Raw genomic sequence first — 24,963 nt, forward strand, 5'->3', positions numbered from 1 at the left:
AATACTTTACGTGGAGTGTGACGCAGAGAGTACTGTTTTTACGTGTTGTCGTGGCCGAGTGGTTAAGGCGATGGACTAGAAATCCATTGGGGTCTCCCCGCGCAGGTTCGAATCCTGCCGACAACGACTTGTTTTCTCTTGCTGTTGGTTTTTGAAAAAAAATATTCATGCTGCCGTTACGTTACTTTTTAACTTAAAGGAACACACTGCATCGCACGCGTTATTTTTATTTTTGCGCCGATTAATTTCCGTGTTCGAGATCAAACATGAGAGAATGAACCTCGTCGGTCGCTGTCCGTTTCGTGACACACACACGACGAAGCGGCGCCTTCAAAATGCGTCACGTTTCGCTGCGACATAAAACAGCCTGCGCAGCCCCGACGGGATCCAAGGAGCTTCTATCTCAAGTTCCGAAAATTCCGAACAAGTTCTAACAGTTTACGTCAGGATACGTAAGGCGGTCACGTGACTCAACAGGAAACAGCAGCGCCAGCAAAAGAGAGAGAGAGAGAGAAAAAAAAGGCGACAATCGGCTGGCACCAGCACCGATCATTTATGCTCCATATCTGATCTTTGTGCAATGAAATAGCAATAATATTGTAATAAATAAATAAACAATCCTAAAATTTCTAATTGAAAAATTCTGCCTTAAATATAGCCAAACAGAAAGCAATCAACACTCTTATGCCTAATGATTAATGAATAAAAAAATTGCAGTTACGCAGAAAAGTCAGGAGGTGGCAGTACAATACTAAAAAAAGAAAAAATCACTGAACAGAGATGAAGAGATCATTGTGTTTTGGATGAGGAAACTTTAATTTCAGAAGTTCTAAAAATTTGCATTTGGCTTTAAAAAAAAAATACAGGAAGTGAACTGCGTTGAATATTCAATTCGTATTTAAATGTCTTTTCCCTCCTGACTGTGAAGCTTGTTTGGGACCTTTTAGCAGGCGCAAATGGCCACAATGGATCCAATGTTTGCAGAACACACGCAATTTGCATAAAGATTGATTTCGTAAGATCAAGAGCAGCGCTGCAGTGTTTTCACTGCTTGAGCCGGAAAATAATGCGCGTCCTAAATGGAGCTTTTGTGCTGAGCACAGCAGGCCTCATGTCAGTCCAAACACAGTCAGTCGAAGCTCATCACCTGTACCTGCGGGACTGACGGGGAGTGGCGTGGAAAGACTCAACCTTTGCGTGCCAGATAAATGCGTATGCACTCATGCAGCTCAAGCAAGGTGATCTGATAACTTTAATGCATATCAAACACCTCCACCTCTACAGAGATGTCTATTGTTTGCATGGATGATCGTTGCGGGATTTAAGTTCACCTCCCGCGCCCCACTTACCCCTGTTTCGGCTGCATTCTACCCATGTGTTATAATTGACAGCAGTGTGGCAAGAAACAGACCAGGGAGCAAATTTTAACATCCTCTTGTGGGAATTTTTTTGTGTTTCTTTGCATGCTCATTTTTTTTTTTCCAGTGTTCCATCATTTGCTTCGGGTCATGACTCATAGCCTTTCCTCCTTTTTCCTGATGGTTAGTGCTAATCTGACTTTGGGAATGGGAAAACCATTGCCAGTCAGCTCCAAGAGGATCAGGGTGTGGTGAGAGCGACAGTTGCTTACCAATGAAAATCTGACAAGTGTGACGTGCTTTTGAGATTAGATCCTCAGAGTCGATGCTTTGTCAAGCCAACTTTCGCGACACGTCCTTTGGGTTATGGTTCTGAAACACCAATGTCAAATCCCTTGCAGTCTAGAGTATTTCCCTTCCATTGGCCTATTTGCAGCCTGAGCCACCTCCCCTCTCCTGAAAAAGCACAGTATGACGTTGCCACCACGTTTCACAGTGGGAGCGCAGTGTGGTCGAGGTGTTTTGCATGTGGGTCAAACAGTTCCGTCATGGTTTCATCTGACCAGGACTTCTCGTGACTTTCTTTGCACCTCTGTTGCATGGAAGTCAGATTTGAGGGAATTAACAGTTGTGTGGTTGACCAATTCTTCCACCTGAGCTGAGTATCGCTGCAGCTCTCTCACAGACTTACCATGGGTTCCTCTGCTGCTCGGATCAATGCCTGGAGTTTCCCTATTGTTGGACCGCCATGATTGCGGTTGTGCCGCTTACAGACAATGAACTGAGCTGTCTTCTCTGAGACGTTTCAAGTTTGGGGAATAGTTTTTGATCCAAGAAGTTCCATCTCTTTTTCAAGTGACCATGAATATCACCTAACCACTAGGGTTCCTTGGTATTGATGATGGCATTTGTTCTCAAAGGCTACGTTCACACAGAAGGCACACAATACATGTATTTGACTTTCTGAGGTCAGTCTGAACGGCCCAACTTTGACTTTCTCACCTTTGCAAACCATTCGAACGCTGCGTCTGGTTGTGGTCGCATCATTCAGTGGTTTGAACACAAAGAAAAACAAAAAAAATTGAGCTGTATAAATGTATCCTCGCAAACCTTCAAAGAATGCTTGTACCGATATCGAATTAAAACTCAAGGACTGCTCACTAATTTTGCAATTGTGTTTCTAAACAATTTCTTGTTTAGAAATTGTTTAGAAAATCATATTTGTTTTCTTCTTCTTCTTCTTCACATTTGGACATTAGTTTGTGTCGATCCCTACATAAAACCCCAGTGGACGACACCGAGTTGTGTTGCAGCGTGGGGTGTTTGTGTGAAACATTCAAAGGTGTGGCTTTTAAAATGACAAAAAAAAAAGGCTTCATTTCTAGCTCAAGGTACATAAAAAATCTCACATGGAAACCGCTGGTTTTGAAAAAATAAAAGTCAGATAACCGTGGCACAAACGTGCGCCGGCTCACACAGTGATAATAATCGTCTAAACTTGCAAATCCTCAAATCATCTTAACTTGCCACTGAATGGAGGGCAGGGGGGGTTAAAGCCTCCTCTCCTCTCCTCCAGCAGGCACCATATGGCAGCTTCCTCAGACTTCAGAGGCAACCCCCCTCCCCCCCTACCCCACCCCTTCGCTCCGTCCCTGGGGCAGAAATGCTACTTCAGCCTCAGACTTTTTTAGTAAAGGCATCTTTGCGTTTCATCATTTCACACACACGCCGGCGGGCACAGAAGTCGGCTTTCATCTCGGTCGCACGGGCCGCCGCGGTGTGAACGACTTGGTCCGTTTGGTTGTCAAAGAGATGAATGGAGGCAGTCAGACCCGCAGCGCCTCCAGTGATTCCAGTCGCGAGGCCTGCAAAGAGCGCGGCGGCTCCGACGTTGACAGGATCTGACCTCCCGAGTGCCGATTATGAAGAGAAGGAGAGAAGAAGAAGAGAGAAAAAAAAACAACAACCAAAACGTGACGCATGCGGCGCATCAGACTGGGTGGGTTTTGGTGCTTTCTTGCAGGGTTGCAGCGACATGCAGCGTGCAGAGCGATGCGACCTTCTAACTTAAAAAAAAAAAAAAAAAAAAAAAAAAAAAAATCAGTTTCCTCTTTTAGATCGGCTGTTGAATCATCTCTGTCTCAGGATCAGCAGGCACAAGAAGAACCCGTAGCCCGATTCTTGCACCAATTTTATTTTATTTTTATAGGAAAAGTACAAGCCCTACCGCGACGTATGAAATTGTTCAGTGATGCATACCGCAACACCCGAAGTATGACTGGGGCTTGAGTGCATCAACATCCTGCACTGACTTTCTGGGAAAATCCCCTGGTTTGTCAAAGCCTGCCGAGGTATCGATCCTTCAGGGTTCAGTTTAAAAACAAGAAGCTGATCTTGAGAGTGAACCCCAAAACAGCCAATGGAATTGCAAAGAGGCGTTTTTCTACCAGTTTCGCTAAAGTAGGAGGGGGAGGGGGGGAAAGTGGGGTTGTGCCTCAAATCAATCGACGTTGGGAGGTTCTTAAAGAGACAGAGGCTAATTTCAAAGAGTCAGATATAAGTCCATATCGCAAGTCGAATTTCTTTGAAGTTTTTTTTTTTTTTTTGGGACATGCAGTAACAATTGAAGTTACTCGTTTGCGCTATAAAATGGCAACATGTGCATATATGTACTTCAATCAGTCAAGATTATATACCGTCAAGCAGCAGACTGCAGGCTGGCTGAGGCAGATGGTTAGCTTAATGTCAATGCATACTATGCATTGACATTATATATCATAATTTTCATTATGATATATAATGAAAATTATGGACTGTCTATTAAAAATAAATAAATAAATGCACAGAAAAATGAGAGGCAATACAATTAAAAAGTCTCAACTATTTCAGAAATTGTTCATTCTTGTACTTCGGTGAAGTCGCTGCTTCCAGAACCAGAATTCTTCATGCTGTAGCTAAATTCTAAGATAATACAATCTAAAAATTTCGACTTTTTAATCTGACAAAGTGGCAGGAGAAAAAAAACAAAAGGTTTTGGTGGCTTTTTGCTAAACGAGTCGCGGTGCAGAATTTATTTTGACTTTTAGGAACAGGAAATTTTATTGGTTAAAAAAATAAATAAATAAAAGACAACTTTTTTAATAATTGCATTTTATTAATTGAAAACAAAAAAATGCAAAAAATGCAAAAAAAAAAAAGCAAAAACAGTGTCATGATGCAAGACAAGGAGAAAGAGACAACAGTTCCTTGATGATGAGGGCAACAATGATGTAGGAGGACAGGAGGCTGAGTTTTTTTTTTCTTTTCCTTTTTTAAAATCAGATGGGACATCTCGGATTATTTACATTTATCATCAATCCAGAGCAGAGGTGGTGGTGGTGGGGGGTTCTGGTTGGGGGGCTCATAGTAGCAGATCAGAGACACAAACACCAGAGAGAAAGGCACTATCCAGAGAGAACGAGAAACGGAAACGAAAATAGGGTGAACACAAAACAGTAAACCAAAATGCACACTGGGACGGACGGAAAAAAAATAAAATAAAAAAAAAATAAAAGTAGAATGTTTGGGGGAAGAAAAAAAGAAAGAAAGAAAGAAAAAAAAGAAAGTGCTTGACCACACACCACTTTAAAAACAGGAAAACAACGACAAAAAACGTTTACATTATTTCAGCTGATCTCTCAACTTTTAGCAATTGGAAAAACAAAACAAAAAACAATCTCAGTTTTCCAAAGTGTGAATGTGGCACCTGCAGGTCTCGCGACGCGATAATCCGAACTCAGCCCCTTGTGTTGCTTTTCAGGAGAGTGTCTGCTAATGCATGCATTTAATGTGTCTGAATATGACCGTTAACTACCTGTACATATAGACCACTCTCTCAATCGCTCTACAAATGAATATTGACAACACTACTACTTCAGCATGTCTTGTGTCTTTTTTTTTTTTTTTTTTAATCCCTTGTGGTGGTTGTGTGGTTCAGTTTCTCCGACCGTGCTTCCCTCATATTTGTTTGTCGGTGCGGTCAGCTACATTCACTGCCCAAAAAAAAAAAAAAACTGAAAACCCCCCCAGCGTGGCTCGCAGTCGGTGTGTTAGCGTAGGCTGCAGCCGGCCGTTTTCCCAGAGCTCCCGGCTCTCGCCGCTGGTCCCCGTTGGCTTCCCGACCAGACCGAACTCCTTCAGAGGACTAAACTTTACCGTATTTGCACGACGAAGCCGAGAAATCTTCTGAATTACGAAGCCGAAGGAAGAAAAAAAACAAAAAACAAAAAAAAAAAAAACGTTGCGCTATCTGAGGGACCTCGGATAAGTTAAAGAAAAAGGAAATCAACATCGACAGTTATCACATTCTAGAGCTACTAGGTCTTATCTAAGCTAACAAGAAGGTTGAACATAATTTACAAATGAAAAAAAAAAATTGTGGAGAGGTAAAACAGACAAACATACAAATATATAATATATATTCTTAAAAAAATGGATTCTCTCTCTCTATACGTGATTCATTTATAAAGCCGACAGACGCACAACGCTCACATGCCGACGGTCTAGAACGTGGAAACTAGCTGCGATGTCGTAGATGGCTTCGCTTCTCTCTCTTTTTTTTTTTTACATTATTTAAAAGTTTTCTTTTTTTTAGCCTTTTCTCCATTTTTCTTTAAAACGACTTACGATTTTTAATTGGTAGACGATTCCTTGACGTGATCTTTAAAAAAAAAACAAAAAAAAACAACATGCGGCAAAGAAGTAAGGAGAAACGAAAAGGAGCAGAAAGAGGCAGAATGTTAAGAAATCGAGAAGACAGAAGCAGCTGTGGGAGCGGTTCGATCATTTGGTTATCTTCACGGTTGGTGCACTATGCTTTAGTTTAGTTTTCTTTCTTTTTTTGTCGTCGTTTGTTTTCTCTCTTCCCCCTCCCTCCTGCGTTTTGATTTCCCTCAGACAGTTCGGTCCTCGCCGAGGCGTTCAGCAGGGAGGCGAACCTTTCTCGGCGCGGATAGAGGTCGATTCCGCTCTGCTGCCGCCCACGTAGCTACGCCTGCGGCAGCTCTACTCCTGTTTTCTCTCTCTCTCTTTTCTCAAGTTTTTTGCCTTCTTCGTGTTCTTTCTTTTTTAAATTCTTTTTTTTTTTCATGGTCACCATGTGATGGCCGGGGCAGCGGGAGAAGACGGGAGGAGGGTTGGTTGCAGGTTTGGATGGCGGGGAGGATGAGGTCAAGAACAATGATGATAATGATGGCGGTGATGGTTGCTGTCGTGTTGGTCTGAAATTTCTTGAAGGATTCTTTCCTTTTTTACATGTTCCGGTTGACAGGCGTGACGTAGTTGCGGGGGAACATGCCCGTCTGGCCGTGGCAGCCTCCTTTCCACCAGTTGGGGTCGGAGTTGTCCAGGACTTGGATGAAGTCGCCGCGTCTGAAACCCAGCTCGCCTTCCTCCTGCGGGTCAAAGTCGAAGAGCGCCTGCACGTACGTCGGGTGCTGAAGGGGAAGGAGAGAGGAGTAAGATGAAAACGGGGGGAAATGGCGTGTGAGAAACATGATGGAGAGAGATTCTGTAGAGTCAAGCAAGTCAAAAACTACACAATACAATTAGACAAATCATTTCCGATAGTTATGAGGTATCGGAATTAGTCTTTTTTTTAGTTATAAAAATAAATTTAAAAATTTCTGAATTGACAAAAAAGAAAAAATTTATTTATTTTTTTTAAACAGACGTAAAAGTACTAAATTGATTTAATAACTGCACCAGTACAGCACATTTAAATACCCCAGTATTTACCTTTAGTACAATGTAGCATAATAAGGCGTGATGCTGGTCAGAGCGGAAAGCATGGAATTTGACTGAACAGATCAAAACGATTGTTTGACGTCAAACTATCTACAATTTTTGTCAAATATTGGCAACGGAACAGATAATATTGGATCAGCGCATCTCTAATTTTCATGTCAAAAAGGTGGTTGGAGGGAGAATAAAAAAAAATATAATTTCAAGACTTCTTGCACATTTGATGTGAAATTTATTACATACAATTAAACTGAAAAAAAAAAAAATCTTAGACAACAAAATAGGCTGCAGTCACCCTCAGTTTAAAAAAGAAAATAAAAAACAACCTCAGTATACTTTTGTTTGGAAAAAAAAAAAGGTGCGATTTTGTCATTATACACACAATACACACACACCTCCCGTCTAACACACACACAGACTCTCAGTCTCTGCCTCTGTCTCATCACCTGTAGCATCATTAGATTTCTGAGTGGTTTGGGTCGCTTCCGCTCTGCCTTCCCCTGCCACTGGCCCTCAACCTTGCAGCCTGCAAGCTAACCTTCTTAAAGCAGGTCACCCTCAAACTGCAGAGGAGTTCAAACCGTGAAAGCAATTTAAATGGAACGCAAAAAAAAAAAAAAAATCCCTCGCTGCTTCGGACTCTGATTTGTCGGAGAATCTGCACCGTCTTTGAAATCTGACGCTAAACAATTAGTCATTTTTTCCCCCAAATGTAGCTCTTTTGGAAGAAATAAAAAAAGATACTCCGGGATCTTCAGCAAATAATAGTACCTTGAATACGATAAGATTTTTTTCCCCCCATCAGTTCACTTTTCCCAGCATGTAAATATCTTCTCAGTGTAGGAAGATCTATATAGAGCATGTGCATGTAAGTTGTTTGCTGCTAGCATTTTGTGGCTTGTGGTGTGTGCAGAATGCAACTGATGTTTTTTTCTCAAGGATGAATCTGTAGGCAATGTAATACACAGAAGATACATTTTTATGTATGTATAAAATATATGCAGTATGTGTATTTTTATCAAAAAGTACAAATTACTTTTTTTTTCTTCAAACATACACACCATTAAGAGTCGACATTAAACCAGGAAAAGTATTTGCACTTTTTTTCTCCACTGTTTCAACCACGTGTTTTTATAGGCCGTTTGTGTTACTGACCCACAAAAAGCCTAATTGTGAAATGAGAGAAAAATACGTGGTTTGAAAATGTTTTCTGATCTAATTTGAATGGGAAGATGAACAAAGAGAAAACTGTTGCTGACAGAATGCTGTAAAAAGTCTGGTATCGTGCGATGCAAGGAATGCAACAAAAATGAGGAGGACAAAAAGAAAAATGGACGTCGTTAGACGAGACCGAAACTGAACTTTTAGCTGAGAAACGTTTGGCGTGAGGAAACCGGTCCCACCTTTATGTTGGTGCTGTGGGGAGACTTAATGGAGCTCAATACAGGAGGACCAGGGGAAGAAAAACAAAAGTAACAGGCAGCACAAAACTTGAGTCTGGGGCAGAGTTCAACACTAAACAATAAGCCAGAATAACCACAAATGGTTTTGCATGTAGGTGTTAAAAGGATGCAGTTAAAAGTCCAGTTTTAAGAGCCGCACTTTTCAGATTTCAAATATGTATAGGCTATTCAAGGCCCTGCATCGTCTTTGTCCTAGAGATGCTCCGATCCGATCATATCTTCATCAGTCCAGATATTGGAAAAAAACCCCAGCTGGTATATTGTGACATTTGTGCCTCATTGGTGAGGGCAGATCTAGTCAGTGTAATTCTATCCTTCATGCTCCAAGCGACATCTTACTTTATTATTTATTTTACATTATATTTAGAATTCCTTTCTGAATAATTTCAAAGAAGGTTTGCTGTAGTTTATTTTTACATGTTTGACCAAAGGCAGTCAACTTGTTTTTGTCAGTATCACTTTATCATTCGTTTTACTTGGCTGTTCTACTCCTGATTGCACTGACTAAGCAAAGTTGTGTTGAGCTTGTGAAGCTGCTGGTGTATTTCAATGTGCTGTACTGGTATGAAGTTATTAAAACATTTTTAATTCAGTACATTTATGTCCAAGTTTAAAAAAAATAAAAATTCAGCAATGTTTTTCTGTATCGTGTCGGCTGATACTAAACCTCAAATATCGGTATCGGGAGGGAGAAAAAAAAGAAAAAAAAAAAAGGGGTGCGTCTGTACTTCCTGCCAAGTCACAATTCAGCCCTATGTATTTGGTCCGTCCAATAACGAAGTAAAATAAAATAAAACAAAACACACTGGGGAAAAACAAAAGTTATAAATTGAAGGTTACAAATACTTCTACACAGCAGATGAATTATACCAAGTTAGTTACATCTGACTTGGTGGTTAAATGAGCAATGCTCTGCAAACCTTTTTAAAAAAAACAACAACAAAAAAAACCCCTAATATTTAGATTCCGTCTCTGTACAAGAGCTGTGTCAAACTGTTAACAGTGAAGGATGCGTCACAGGGTGTCATTCTGTACCTGGGTGATCTGCTCTATGTCTCGCAGGAAGATTTGTTGATTGCGGGAGACTGAAGTCGTGCGGTGGTAATCCACCAGCTCGTTGAGCGAGTTGAACTTCACCACCCAGAGGAAATACTTCCCAGCCCCGTCGCGAAGGACTTTGAAATGCTGGACATCGTTACCAAACCTGGAAAAAGATAAAGGTGCAAAATTATAAACTGTGACAAAAAAAAGAAAAAGAAAAGAAAAAAAAAAAATAGAAAAAAAGAAGAAGAAAAAAGCAAAAACCAATTATCCCACATTGGTATTTAGATGCACTGCATGCTACAGAGTCATTTTTGTTTTTAATCATCTGCCTGAATGGTTAGAAAAGCTTGCGGAAAGTAATTACAGTTCTTAAGTCGAGCACTCAAAACAAATCGAAGAAACGTCGGTGACATCATGGCGGCACCGCAGCCTTGCCAGATTAAGGAAATGACTAAGCCACGGCAAATATAAAAGATCTTAGACCCAACATATAAAGTGCTAGAAACAGGAAATAAAAGCTGAGTTTGGAGGAAACTGAACCCTGACTCATATCTGCCATGTGTGTGACATCTGACATTTGACTTTGCTCTACTCACTTCACCGACAGGGAGAAGTCTCCTGGCGCACTCTCGCTCTCTCGGATGAGAAAAGCCCCGTCGTGCCTCTGTTTGTTTAGCATCTCCTCTGCTTTGGCGCGGGGGATCTTCCCGAAGAACCATCTGCAGAAAATGCCAAAAAAAAGTAGAAAAAAAAAAGGCAGAACTATTATTTTACTGCCGTCATCAAAAGCCACCTCCGTCACTGAACTGTAGAAATTTGACTACATACAAAGAAATGGATTTAGTTTCAGGTTGACCTTTTTGGGAGAAAGGAAAGTCTGATGGTCAACAGGTAGGAAGCTGTAAACCCAAGAAAAGAAGGAGGATTTGACGTTCAAGCAGGAGACAAGTCCATTTGCTTTACATTGGTTCGGTTTCGTGTCAAAGCCTGTATATTTAGCCGTGTTTCGCTCCTGGACGGAGCCACAGCTGCCGATAATTTACTTATTTTGCGTAGAACGAGCTTCTGCATTTTAGTTTTTCCGCTCAGTGAATGTCCTATTATGTCCACCTTAAACTCCAAGTCATGCTGAGTAGGAAGCATTGCTGAAAAGTAAGCCTGCAATGATCGCAGTTTTCTGACCAGTCACCAATCTTCAAACAGCCTGACTTGCTGATTCCGATTCTGGACGATACCGATTTGTTTTCGTCTGAAAAGTTGCTAAATATAGCAACATACTTGCCAAGTTGTCAACAGTGAGGTGACTATTGTTAACCATGGGCGGGTCTGTCAGTCAGTCTTTCTGCAGAAACAAACAAGCCTGAGGCAGATTTTTTACATCTTTGCAGAAGCAGGTAAGATCAGTGGATAAGATCAGTTTCACAGTTAGTTGACCATTGCCATAATTGATCAATCAAAATTAATTTAATTGATCCTGATTAGCCAATCAGGATTAACAAGTTGATGCTACCAAATGTTTACTGTTTCTAAATGCCCTTTCACGCATTAGTGACTTGATGCAGGTGGCCATTTAACTGAGAGAAAAACTTTTCACCGACAAACTGGCCTAACAAACTGAACTTAACTGCACTGTTTTATATCTAGTAAATCTGTGCATGACTATGAATCTGCGTTAAAACATGTCTCCTCACAAACTGAGGAGACATTTGTGACGAATCGAAGCAGAATTCAACTGAACTGATGTCGCCACCATGTTGTAACATGTATGCAATCGAGCTAGAAAAAACAAAACGATTAATCGAATGAATCATGATTAATCGATTACAGAAATAATTGGTAATGTAGTAAATTGATTCGACATTATAGAATAGAATTAGAATAGAATTCAACTTTATTGTCATTACATGGAGAGAGAGAAAAAAAAAAAAGACTCCAAAAATGGCAATTTGCTGAAAGAACAGTCATATTTAATTAATTCACATATACATTTTGCACTTATGATGGCAAAACCTTCTTTGTCTGGACATATGTTCCTCTTAGAGCTTAACTGGCATTTTTTTAGCTTCCCCTGGTTAAAATTTTAAGTCTATTAAGCATATTTTGCTATCCATTAATTAATTTTTAAAAAAGGTGCATCTATTGCTAAAAATGATCAAACATACACCAAGACGAATACCATGTTGTATTTCAGGCAATAAAAAGTAACATTTCTCATTTAAAAAAAAATAAATATTTGCATCTTTTAATGCATTTCTAGTCTTGCACAAAAAAAGCTTAGAAGGTTAAATGAAAAGCCTGCAAAATATTTAATTAAAGCAAAAAAAAATTATTTGGTTATTCGATTAATCATCAGAATAATCCATCACTAAATAATCGTTAGCTGTAGCCTTAAATCATATGATAAGAATCAGTGCTTTCCTGCCATTGGAAACATGTGCAGGTCTGTTTGAGGCATAGCTGAAAAAAAGCGAAAGCATTAACCAGCCCAGCACCGCCTGTTCTAATGAAGCTGTCCTTCAACACACCCACAGCCAGACTAGTTATGTAACGATAATGGCAAACCCAGTTCTATGGCTTCACAGATTTAAAAACAGAACAACCTGTAGGCTGCAGGGTCTGGAATGAACTGAGCAACATAATTATTTCTGCTTACAGGAGGTGGTGTGAACTCGATTGATCTGCTGAGATTTCCAACCAAGACAAATCATGTTGAGTCTTTAGACTTGTGTAAATAACCAGACGTCATCCAAAAGCTGGGATCCTGGCTAACTCAAACGTCGCTGGGAATCAGTGATGAACTGGCCAACTCTTAATCCACTTTGCATCTCAGCTTGGCAGGACAGAAAGTCTGCACAAACTCCCTTTCCCTGTTAGATCAGCTTGATAGCAGAGCAATTAATGCACCCAAAATTAAAAAGAAGAAAAAAAAAAAAAAAAAAAATACACTAAAAGTTTAAAATCAGAACTACAATCGGCAAGATACATGCTGCCGTTATGGTTACACACACACACACACACACACACACACACACAAGTTTTCACGAGTCACAAAACGCAATCATTGTTCAACAGGGTCAAAGATCTGTCTACAGACAGGCATGACTGATTGGGTGCTGAATCACACCATTGTGCTCTGTTACACAGCAAAGCAGTGTAGGCATGTCTATAGGGCCATGTGGAAGCCTGGTACATTTGGAGCAGATTGTTAATATGACTGGAAAACTCCGCAAGACAAATGGAGGGTTAAAAAAACTAATCGAAAGACATCAGGCCAGGTCATGACCACAGCGACCCAAAAATAAAAATAAAATAAGCACAGCCAGAAGCTTCAAAAAGTATCGCTTCAAAGAATAATTATCCAGCAAAATGGTCTAGTGAAAGTCCACGTGCTGCTGATGTTTACAGGTAGTGGAGCAGATGATTTCAGATTTCACAACTGGATACAAGAGCATAAGTTGGTACAGATGTTCCAAAGGGTTGCTATTAGAAAAAAACAACCAAAAAACATGATCAAAGAAAATTTTGTTTTAGTGTTAAAAAAAAAAAAATACATAATTGGGACCCCTTCGTCTTTGCTGACTACACTACACACAGACCTGTTGTCAAAGCAACTGACTGACAACAGCTCCACTAGGGAATCGTGAGAACATTCAGTCTCCTACAGTATTATATTTTCAGGCTGGATGTTTATTTTTGCGATTAATAAGTGACTGAATACAGAGGAGTTCGATTAGCTAATTTAAACACTTGCGCTGCTGTGAGAGTCGCCTTTATTTTCACAAAATCCTGCAGCACATCTACATGTTAAGTTGTCAAAGTCAAGCTAGCATAACCAACCTTGTAACGCGTCTGTGGGCTGGAATCTACAAGATGTCAGCTATGACTGTTATTAACATAAAGGTGTTTTTCAAAAGTAAAATTGGCAAAAAGTCTGGGACAACACAATAGGTTAATTAGAGTGCTAAATAACCAAGCTTTGCTACTTAGCTCGGTAATATTAGCAAAGCAAGATGTAATATCTTGTGGAAAAAGTCAAATCAACTTATCCAGTGTTTAATGTAAACTCTTAAAATAACCTACTGTTTAATCTAAAAAATGACTTAAATTTGAGCTGTCAACTTTAGCCTGAAGTGGCTTCTAAATATTTTCTTAAATGTCTTTAAAAAAAAAATTAGCTACTTCAACTGCCAACATTATTATTGGCTGTGTTCAATAAAAAAAATAATAAAATAAAATGAATAAAAATATTGATATTAAATCTGTGATATGATTTTTTATATAAATGTATTCATTTGTGTTAAAATATTTTGATAATGATATTTTTACCAAAAGTAAAACAATGAATCTCTCTTATGGACTCTTGTGTGGTTGTAATGTTTGAGTCTATTTTCAACTATTAATACACATTTCAATTGGAGATGTTTATCAAAAACCACACAATACATCTACAGGAAGCAATCTAATTTAGTTGCTACAAATCCCAGGCTACATGTCAATAAATGAACCAAGGCTCTTCTTACTGTAAAGTACAAAGGGTGGCGGTCCAAATATTTTACTGCCAAGACAACAACTGGCCACCAGCGCCGATGAGGAACAGAGAAAGATTAAAAGAAGGACACGCCCAGCAGAGTCAGGGCCATCCTTCCACAAAGTTGCCTCTGAAGGCACCGCAGCAACGATGCAGTGAGGTCAATATTCAATTAAGTGTAAGAGGCTCTGAGCACATTATTAAAACAGAGAGGTAATGTGGCACTCGATGTGGGTCCAGAGGGAAACGTGTCCAAGGATCCTGCCAAGATTGATCTCAAGAGGCTGCAGGCAAACTCTACCTCGCATGCAACTGGTTCTTACTCCAAAATGTAAAGCTTCTATCAACAGATGTGTGTTTTTATAGACTTGATGCGACACCAAATGCTACCAATTTCTTGCATTTGTAAAATACTCGAAAGCCATTAAGGACCTCTGGTTGGCTCCTTAAAGCAAGTCTTATAGAATTTTCAGCTTTGGATGCCAAAATTTGAAGGGAATTCACACGTCAACCCATTTTCATCTGTTGAATCAGCCACTGTCACTAATCAAGCATTTTGAAAACTCTCCATTTAAAAAAAAAAAAAAGCAAGATGCAGCATCCTGGAACTATCTGAAAAAAGTACAGCACTCACAATCAGAGATGTCACTTTTACTTCTGCGTCTACAAATGTAACCATCAATCTTTTTAAGACTCATTTAAAAAGACTTAAAAAGACTCTTCAATGTCTTTTTAAGAGTCATAATGAGCTCTTAAAAAGGAAAAAAAAAATAAAATAAAGAACTAGGCCCGGTTTGTCATCAAAATTGCCGAGCTCTGATTTGGCTGTTCTTTTAATATTTTGATAATTATTACTATTAAAAAAAAATTATTAACGGAGAAACAAGTTGGTTGAAGAGGCTTTTTAATGCCGTCAATAAGGAGTGAGTAAATTAGCAGCTTTGGCAAACATTTTATTCAAATCTATATTTCTACCTGTTTCACTTCAACTCAGATTGATAAATATTGATTTCTCGACTTTAAATCTACATGAATGCTGTGTCCAACGTATGAAACCAGTTCTTAAAAAGCTCTGCTCAGCATCAGAGGACACACAGCGAGTTGTGAGATTAGCATTTTTCCAAAACAGAGCTCATCATTTGCCAATACTTTTGCTAAGCTAACACACCATTTTAAAAAGTGAGACACTTTTACTGCTGGACTTTTCACATTTATCTGTGGTTGGAAGGAGTTTCAAAATCTGACTTATTCTCAGCCACCGGATTACACGGCTGAAAACGGCAATTAAAAATGCATTTTAAAACATTAACACCACAAATCGGAAATCACGGTGAAAATATTGATGCATTACTTTTATATTATGAGGTCCAGATCTACAATAAAAACAAATGCAGCAGGGTTCTTTCTGATAAACGTGTTAAAAAGGAAAATTAATGACACACTTCTTAAACAAACACCACAGCTACATTTAATACTTACGGATGGGCTTTCATCTCTATGTAATTCTTGGGAATGAATCCATCTTTCCCATTTAGTTCTGCCTTATACCAGTTCTGATCGCACTCTTCATTTAACACCTGAAAGCACAGAAAAAAAAGGACAAAAAAAAAAAAAAAAAGTCAGTCAAACTCTGTCCAAACAAAATACAGAAAATTTTGTCTTTACCTGGATAAACAGAAGGCTAAACATGACAACTGAATTTAACTGGTGAACGAATGAAGTGCAGAAATTTGTTTCAGAAGAGAAACTTTTGTGAAAAAGCTATTCAAAGTCCATAAAGTGTTCAGGGAGAAACACTGAAAGCTATTCTTTAACGATGCAAAACAGAAAACAAAATGTTTTATTCATTTGATGCAAACGCCACAAACCATGTTAGGTCGCTCCAGTTTATAGAGCTGAGTTTGTATTTAGCATTTTCTCCTTCCCTTTGCTCCATTTTCCATGTCGTTTACTAGAGACTTCCAAAAACACACAAAGAACAGCAGAAGGAACCGAGGTGGCAGACCTCTAGGAATCCTAATATCTTCAGGGATGACAGACGGCCCTAAAATGTATCACATGCAAGTTCACACGACATGCTCAACTGTTGTCTGTCTGCTCCTTTTACCTCATTAAGAGATATTGATGGATTAGCTTAGCTGTCCTGCATTTTCTCCACTACAATAAATAAAAATCCAAAAGAAAAAACACCTGGCTTTTTGCACATTTTCATGTCTTAATTCTATACTTTTCCACTGAAAGTAGAAAAGGTTTAATAAAAGTAGACATACACAGATAAATACAGTACATCTACTGTATTATTAGGCAATACAGAAGGGATGCACCATATGTCAATAACATTGGTATCAGCCAATAGTCTTTTTTTAAAACATCAGTATCGTTCTAAAAACAGGGGAAACAAAAAAAAAGTGGTCTGATTTTTATAATTGATGTTCATGTCCATGTTGTTGGAGAGAGGTTGGTCATGTCATAGTAACAGCATCTGCATTTCCATTACAAAAGTTTGTTGATATTCTGCCAATGGTAGGGAAAAAAAAATAAAAAATTGCAATTGCTGCATCTCTGCTACATAAGAAACACAATTAAAATTGTATGCGAAATAAGTTTCTTCATACCTGGGGAGAAAAAAATAAAAAAATAAAAAAAATAACGTGCAATCATCTTCATAACACTTCCTGTCGTCTTCGGCTTCTCAACCAGCAGTAACATCCGGTTGTTGATCACGTGACTCATGTGATGCGGAGACATTATGGCAGTTTTGCGAAACTCTCTTTCAATACAGCCAAAAGCTTACAGAATTTTTATTTTTTAACTAAGCAAATTTATTCTTGGATTTTCATTTCGGTACATCCCTAAAATAAAGAAAACCTGTATTCCTTACAGTTTTTTTTTCTTCTTCAATTCTTTCTCTCCCGCACCCTCCCAAAAATCATGAGGAATGTGTGTTTTTTTTTTTGTTTTTTTTGTCCTAATTAGACTCACTGCTTATTGTGTTAAGAGACAGAGGCTGTAAGTGTGAGGTCTCGACTGAACTTTCCTAAATAAAACCAATGCATCGTTTTGATATAAGCAGAAGTGTACCAGGGTGAACGAGAAGCAGAAGATAAATGGAAACATAATATTAAAGAATAAATCTGCCATTTTCTCATTCTATTGCCTCTTAAAGGCATAATCCATGGTTTGCCAATCCCAGCTGTTGGATTGGTTAATGTGGTCCATTTGTTCCTTTGACCCCTCAGAATGCCAGCTGTCTCTGGTCTTCCCCCAGCTGCTAATTCTGCATAAGACCAGCATTACAGGATGAGGGAGTGGCCCTGGACCAGAGCCAAAAATGAGCCATAAGCAGAAGTGGGTCAAAGTACATGTGTCCATATTTACATGTGAAACAGGGACTTTATTGGCAATGGGGAGTAAAGAAGTCTATTTAGAATGTAAAGAGCGGTACGAGATAGAATAGGGGCAGGTACTTTGGTCAAGTCTGAGCCAAACAGACATTTTCACATGTAAGTAAAAGAAAGTTAAAGAAAAAAAGTCACAGAGAAATAAATCACAAACATATAAGAGTTACTAGGTCGCACTAACACTACTCTTCAGTGTGGAAGTTATTATAGCCTGAAGACTCAAAGTGAGCTCCAGTAATCTGTTGACGCATGATAAAATTGAATAGCAAGAAACCACTTTATAAAACCAAGCTAACTTGGTTAGCTCTTCATTCAAGCTGCTACAAATAACTAAAGCTTGACAGGTGCTGTTGTTTGGCTTCTTTGCCATTTTGTATTTAAACACCGTTAATCGTTACATTCACAGGTAAAGCATTTCGCTAAGGTTTGTGATACACTTATACAAGCAATAACTTACTACAGTTATTACGAATGCTAATCACTGTCCTGATACTAAACAGTGAACAATGCCAAATCCAAATAGTTTTCTTTTTCCCTCACAACTTGTCTTCCTGCATATCATAGAAGGCTAAAAATATAACATTAGAGCTTTTTTTTTTTTTTTTTTTTTTTAAATGTAATTGATGGAAAAAAAAGCAAGAAAAAAAAAAGCATAGGGCTTGTAACCCTGACTTTTGGTTGAGCTAAGCAAAATTTTCACTGAGTCAGCAGCAAGGGGCAATTATGTTGCTTTTATTTATTCAAGTTGTTTTTCCCCCTAAATATCTTTCAGACCATTTAGAAAATGCACACGTTTTCTCGTTGCCATTTTTAGTATTTAGATAATTTTCTCAAGAGGTTCTCAAACACCCCACACATGCATATCTGTGACCCCAAGTGAGGTCTTGTCCCCATGTGGGAACTACTGCACTTTGTCACAACATTCGTTTTGTGCTTTGGCAACAAAATTATTTTCCAAGGTGCACATTTACCAGCTTTTATAAATGAAAAAAAAAATCCTACATGTGTACAGTAAAGCTAAACTTGAGGGCTAGTCCAGTGCCTGGAGCGCACAGTCATGAGCATCATGTGATGCGCCGAGTGACCGCCTGGCTTTAGCTCTGAAGGCTGAAGTGAAACTAATCCAAAGATTCAGGTTCATCGTGAAGTCTGCCTACCCTGAGGTGGGAAGCGGGTGTTTGGCGGCCTTGAGAAGGAGGAAAACGTGCCGAATATTTGAATAATTTTCATGTATATTTTAGGCTTAAAATGTATTGGAGTTACAACCTTGAGGAGGGAAAACCAAAAGCTGCCTTCACTGCATTCTGAGTACAGACAACGAGTCAAGGGAAATGTCTGTCAAAAAACAACAAAAATAACTAAATTCTGCACTAGATGAGTTTAACATAGTATTCATGAAGTATATTTTTGAAGTTACTACAGCAACACATTGCCAACCTCAACATATATGGTAAAGTTTCATCCTCCACCAGCTGAGGAAGTTTTGTCGAGTGGTTCCTTAAGTGCTAAGCTAATTCTGGCATGCTTCCTCAATGTTTTGATAGGACTTGTTAATAATTCACCTCATTACATAATTTGGCGCAGTTCCCGTTGACGTGCGTGTGCAGAGGTTTACATTAAAACTTGTCCTTCTGCTTCGCCGGTCCTGCTTTGGAGGTTGTAAAATATAACAACTTGTGTTCCGGTTGAACCAAGAAGCTTGTTCTACAACAAACATGATGGAATCACATGCAGAGCATTTTGCAAAGTGCACAAACTGCTGACCACTTCTTCATGCATCAAAAAAACAACAACCAAAAAACAGAAAGAATATTTGCTTGGTTGGCTTTTTTCCTTCTCAAAAAAAAGAAAAAAAAGAAAGAAAGAATAGAGACAGGAACTGCATTTTTGTTTTGCATGAACTTGGGAGCTCCAAACCCAACCACTTCCATTCACTCATCTGCTTTTTTTTTTTTTTTTTTTTTGGGGCCTTTTTAATCTGGTTGAAGCACAATAGTTGAAGGAGTTTCACTTTGACAGGCTAAGGTCGAGGCCAGGGATTATCTCCTCCACAGCTGCCACTGTCCCCTCTCCACCCTCCTCCTTCCCTCAGAACCATGCAATCTAAAAATAATATAGCATTTCTAGCCACAAACCCATGTGTGCGTCAAACATGAGTATGTGCCACATCATACTCAAGCGTGGAACTTCTTAGTCAGGAAGTCCTGTGAAAATATTCACTCAAATAATCTGACGACTCGCATGCGGAGAGACCAGTTTGATCTTTTTCGGCTTTTGCAAATTTTGAGTGAAAGAAAGCACAAAATGATTCCTTCCTTTTGTTTCCTTCTATTGCAAGGTCAGTGACAGTGTGTGGCTGTTGTAGTTTACCCTACAATAGACCCGTGTTTACGCTCTGCCCGGCAAGACTTGGGGACCTTTGCGTTTGTTTAGATTTCGGCAGGATATGAGTGCCGAGTAAAAGACCATTACACTAGATCTATATTTGTCCTTCCTGGCAACCTCATGCAACTGTCATGAGGCGTTGGAGAACTACATGTTGCTCAGCGATGCACTCAAAGTAGAAGCTGCAGAGATAAAGGAAAATCTGCACAACCTGAATTAAACCAGGAGCACGGATTACCTTGAGTATGAATTAATCAGGACCTTTGCAGCGGGTCAGGTCCAAGTATGAAGACGGATGAGCTAAAGCTTCACCGGGACCTTCGAGTCCAAAGCCTACTGCGTCCAAAATGCTGGGTTTACCGGGCTCGACAAAGCTCCTTATGTTGCCCGTTTGCACACAATAAAGCAATCTTGATGTCCATAAAGCAGTGCTTGTTCATTTACTCAGACGGCAGTTACAACTTCCATATGCAAAGTTGAACTGCGGCTGTTACAGATTTTTACAGTTTTATCCGGGTAATGGCAGTATTAGACAAAGACAACTGAGTACATTAGCAGCAGGAGCAGCGAGCCGTTTGTTCCTGTCAGAGCCGTTTCTTCTATTAGTGGTTCATATGCTGAGCAGCTTCATCTTAAAACAGACCCTACAGGCAAAAAAAAAAAAAAAACACACAAAAAAAAAAAAAACCAATTGTAATTGTTAATATGATTAAACCTCTGATTATTAGCTCACTCTTTGTTTCATTTTCCCTACAAATTTTTAACTCAAGTTTTCAAAGATTATTTGGACTCCAAACAACACAGTGCCTGAAGAGTACTTTTATTTTGGATGCTAAAATTCCCGATAAAACGGCTTTGGAAGATGCGTCCATATTCATTGTAAGCAAAAAGAAGATGGACAAGCGATCATTCAGATGTACGCATGTTAGTTTGTCATATTTCCTGTGTCATTACCGATGGGAGTTGAAATATTTACGCTGATGTCTTTTGTAATTTTGCTGAGGCAAAATCAATATGGTGCTACCAGATACAGCTGTCAGTGTTTTGAAAGTAATGTTGTGGTTGAGCTGTCAAATTTGTTTTGTTGTTTTTGTCAGGAAAGATACTCCTAAGAAGCAGCATTACAGCAAAGCATTGTTGTGAGGAAATGATGGAGGGGTGGGAGCTTCTTAAAGAGACAAAGGCCAATTTCAAGGTGTCGGACATAGCTATGAACCAAGGTCAAATCTATTTTCATTGTTATTTTTTGAGCTAAGCTACATTAGCATAACAACTGGAGAACACAGTAACTTGATTGTAACTTTTTCAAGTAAATCTTTGTGGCTGACTGGAACCATTTGTCTATTCAAGTATTTTTTAAAAGGAGAAGCAAGAAAAAAAATTAAAATACACATCCAAAACAGGCAAGCTGGCATCATCCTTTTCAACTGGAACTCCGAGAAAATGAAGTAACATCTCACCCATCACTATTTATACAAACCTCAAGTGTTTATTATTCACATTTTATAATCAGAAGTGCCAGAACACAATGCCACCACACAAACTTTTCTATCTTCACAAGAACTTTGTTTTGATTTCCTTTTATTTTTTATCTAAAATTTACCCTAAACCTAACCTCAACGCAGCTCACACCACATCGCCCCACACAACCACAGTTGACAAAGAAGTATAACTGAAGTCCTGCAGGAAATTGCGGCTTAGCATTTTGACACACAATCTGCCCACAACTCAATACAAACGTACACACCAACAGAAGACAAGCTAAGCTTCTGCTTGCCCCAGCCTTTGCACCCAGCAGCCAACTACTTAGGAGTTTGAATTTTGGATTAAAGAATGAATCTGCTGCCATGATGGAACGCCACCTCGCCTCAACATCATGTAAACACAAACAAATTGGCGTAAAACGCATTTATACAGCTTAATTTTCTCAAGCTTAACATTGAACTCAAGCTGAACACCCTACTAAAACCTTTGTTTTTGCTCAGCAAAAATTACACTAACTATAGGGACATAAAGCAGAATTTTATCTTTAGTCGAGGATCTGTGGGTTAGCAGGAAATAAGCTTTCATCGTCAAACAATTGAAACAAAACAACAACACAGTGATTATTTCTTATGTACAGACAGCAGTCAGGATCCCAGTGACGGCTTCAGATCTTTGAATGATTCACACCCACAACAGCCACCATCCAGCACAGCAAGAGACGATAACTGTGGGATTAAGTCTTCAAAATGGGTGATGAAGCATTAGTGTGCCGGTTCAGAATAGCCTGGAGGTGTGAGGATGAATGTTGAGATGCATTTAAAAAAAAACAAGACGACTGGACTGCTGCCACGTTAGACCACAAAGTCACAGCTTCATAAAGTGAACATTACATCTTTAAACGAAACGGCCAAAACAAACTGAATGCAACTTAAATACAGCCATCGTTCTGCTCTTTGTTCAGCTTGAGATGAGTTATACATGAGGTCACTGTTATAAGAAAGGTGAAGAGAAAAATACAACCTTAAAGTGTGTTTGTATTGGAGCAGAAGCCACTTAATCTGTGTACTGCACCAATCTTGTAGCAAAGTGCAGCATTACTAAACAGCTGTTGTTTTAACAACAAGCCTTTAATGCTAGCATCTGAAATCTGCATAATCTGGACCATTCTACTTTCATTTATGTGGTAAAATATAGGCCACTTTAGCCAGATTAGCAAATCGAACTATGAAGGGAGGGGAGGGACAAAAAAAACAACCTATCAAACTAGTTTCTGTTTGAACTGTTCTCGTTAGACGGAAAAGGAAGAAAATGTGTGTAAAGAACACGCAGAGAGAATAATTTAATCTTTAAATACAGCAGCTGACGTCTTTATGGCACATCTGCAGGGAGTGATATGGAGATGAGGAGTGAGACCTAATTACAGTTCTCTGGTTTGACACTCAGGGGATAAGTACAGGGGAGAAAAAAAAAAGACTGTTGAGGAAAGAGGGGGGGAAAAAAGCAAAAAGAGATGCCACAACATGCAAATAAAATGCAAGCAAGAGCATCACAAAGCAAACAGAACCACTTTGCGATCAGTTCAGGGACCTAAAGGTTAAGAAAAGAAGAGGGGGTATTCCTTTTTGAGAGCTGGGAAGCTATGGGGGTTTTAAACTCTGCTGAATTGTCTTACAAACCAAACACTCTGAAAAACTTGTTCTCCTTCATTGCATCTTAGTGGGTGTCCCCTTACCAAGAACCAGACAAGGAAACGATAAAAAACCTCTGAAGACAACTTCCACCTTCACAAAATGAATAAAAAAAAAAAAATGCAGTAGCGTCAGATTTTTGCGGTTGTAGGACGGGCGATTTCTCCTGTTAGAACAAGACTCGTGTCAGTTTTGGTTGCATTTACTCAGAAAACCCTGCGCTACAGTTTGCTCCTTTCTTTTTTTCATTCGAACCTCACCAGGGTTTACGTCAAGGTTTTCAGGCACACAACTGTTTGATTGAACATTCAAACTTCCCCCAAAACCAAGCAGAGTTTCTAGACAAATTAGAGTTTGACTGAAGCGGACTAAACAGGGCTGGTGTTGGAGCACCCTAAGTGCAGTGATGGCATAGTTACTTTGAAAACGTAACTAATCAAATTACTGATTACTCCTTGAAAAAGTGATGTAGATTACCGACTACTTGATTTGGAAAGTAACTAAGTTGCATTAAAAGTAACTTTCAGTTACTTTCAGCAGCTGCTAACAACAACAGCGCTCCGCCACCTGTGTGGGAGTTTTGTGGTCCACTTTTGTCCGGAAAACTCTAAGAAGGATTTTAAAGCCCCATCCCTGCCCCCAGCCTCCAGGTTGTGCGTTACGGCCCTGCGTTTGGTGTCAGAGCGAAGCGCAGAGCTCCTCCTGCCGCTCCACAATTCAGATGGCTGCAGCACAGATTTGTGACATTTATACAAATAATAGTCATAATGCCGTTTAGCTGCACAACTTTACAAGCTTGTTCATTCGTGGTTGTTTTCACGTTTATCGTGCTGTTCGGATTAGTCTCAACGTTTCCAATTTTCTGGATAGCTCGACGTAATTCACAGGTAATGTATCAACTTGACATTAACAACAGCACAGATAATCCAGTGAATGATGGACAGAGAGAGCCTGAATAAAACTACCTTAATAATGGACAAATTCTGGGATTTATGAAGAGTCTCTGCTTATTTCCAAGCCCAAATGGGTAACTTTACGCCCAACTTTACGTCCAAAAACGAGCCCAAAAAGGCGCAACCCGTGACTCATCAAATTTGCAAGCGACTTAAAAAAAAAAAAGGAAGCCCAAAGCCGCTTATAATAATTGAACTTGGCGACAGAAAAATTCTAAATAGTTCCTGTTTTTCCACCAACAAAATGCACATCTCCCTCCATTGTTTACATTTCTGTCGCTGATAGTCGCATAAAGACATTGGTCACTCAACAAGACGCACAGTGGGAATACACTTAAATAACAAAAGAAGATAGTAACACAAAGTGATTTCGATAACTGTAGTCTGACAACTGGATTTGAAATAGCAATGGGTTAGATTACTCATTACTGAAAAAAGTGGTCTGATGTCCAAGTAAACACTGCCTAAGTGTTTATTCTGCATGACTGACTAGAAAGTGACAAAACATTTTGCTGTAACCCTCTATTGTTTTAACATTCACACACTTTTTTGCTGAACATTTTACACAACAGCAAATCAGCAGTTCATTCATTTTCCCCACTGAAACAGTCTTGTACTTCAAATGTTCAATTGATAACTTCACTACATGTGTTGGAGTGTTCCTGCATCAACACGCCTCATTTCAAGTGATGTGCCCATAACAGACTTCTGCAGAACTCAATGACAGGATGTGGAGGGAACTTTCTGTGAACCCGGGTGATACTTTTTTTTTAATTTAACAGCAAATTGTGCAGAAAACTTGAATTGCAACACACAAAAAAAAAAAAGACCGCCCAACGCAATGACTAAATGAGTTGTTTTACTGTTTTGTTTTTTC

General features: G+C 39.2%; 1 protein-coding gene and 1 non-coding gene across 4 annotated transcripts in view; one reads left to right on the plus strand and one right to left on the minus strand.

Moving 5' to 3' along the window:
• Positions 1-44: 44 nt before the first annotated feature.
• trnas-aga (transfer RNA serine (anticodon AGA)) lies at positions 45-126 on the plus strand. Its single transcript has one exon. It is a non-coding gene; the product is annotated as a tRNA-Ser (tRNA).
• Positions 127-4,631: 4,505 nt separating this feature from the next.
• Positions 4,632-24,963, minus strand: part of grb2b (growth factor receptor-bound protein 2b) — a 31,347-nt gene continuing 11,015 nt past the window's right edge. For all 3 annotated transcript variants that reach the window (XM_055035539.1, XM_055035540.1, XM_055035541.1), the window contains exons 3-6: positions 15,654-15,751; positions 10,243-10,365; positions 9,638-9,806; positions 4,632-6,832 (exon numbers count right to left, since the gene is read on the minus strand). In XM_055035539.1, coding sequence (XP_054891514.1) covers positions 6,647-6,832; positions 9,638-9,806; positions 10,243-10,365; positions 15,654-15,751 — 576 coding nt within the window. In that variant the 3' untranslated portion in view covers positions 4,632-6,646. The remainder of the gene's footprint in view (positions 6,833-9,637; positions 9,807-10,242; positions 10,366-15,653; positions 15,752-24,963) is intronic.

This window comes from Poeciliopsis prolifica, unplaced genomic scaffold, assembly GCF_027474105.1.
Source record: "Poeciliopsis prolifica strain line A6 unplaced genomic scaffold, Auburn_PproV2 SCAFFOLD010, whole genome shotgun sequence".
NCBI lineage: Eukaryota > Metazoa > Chordata > Actinopteri > Cyprinodontiformes > Poeciliidae > Poeciliopsis > Poeciliopsis prolifica.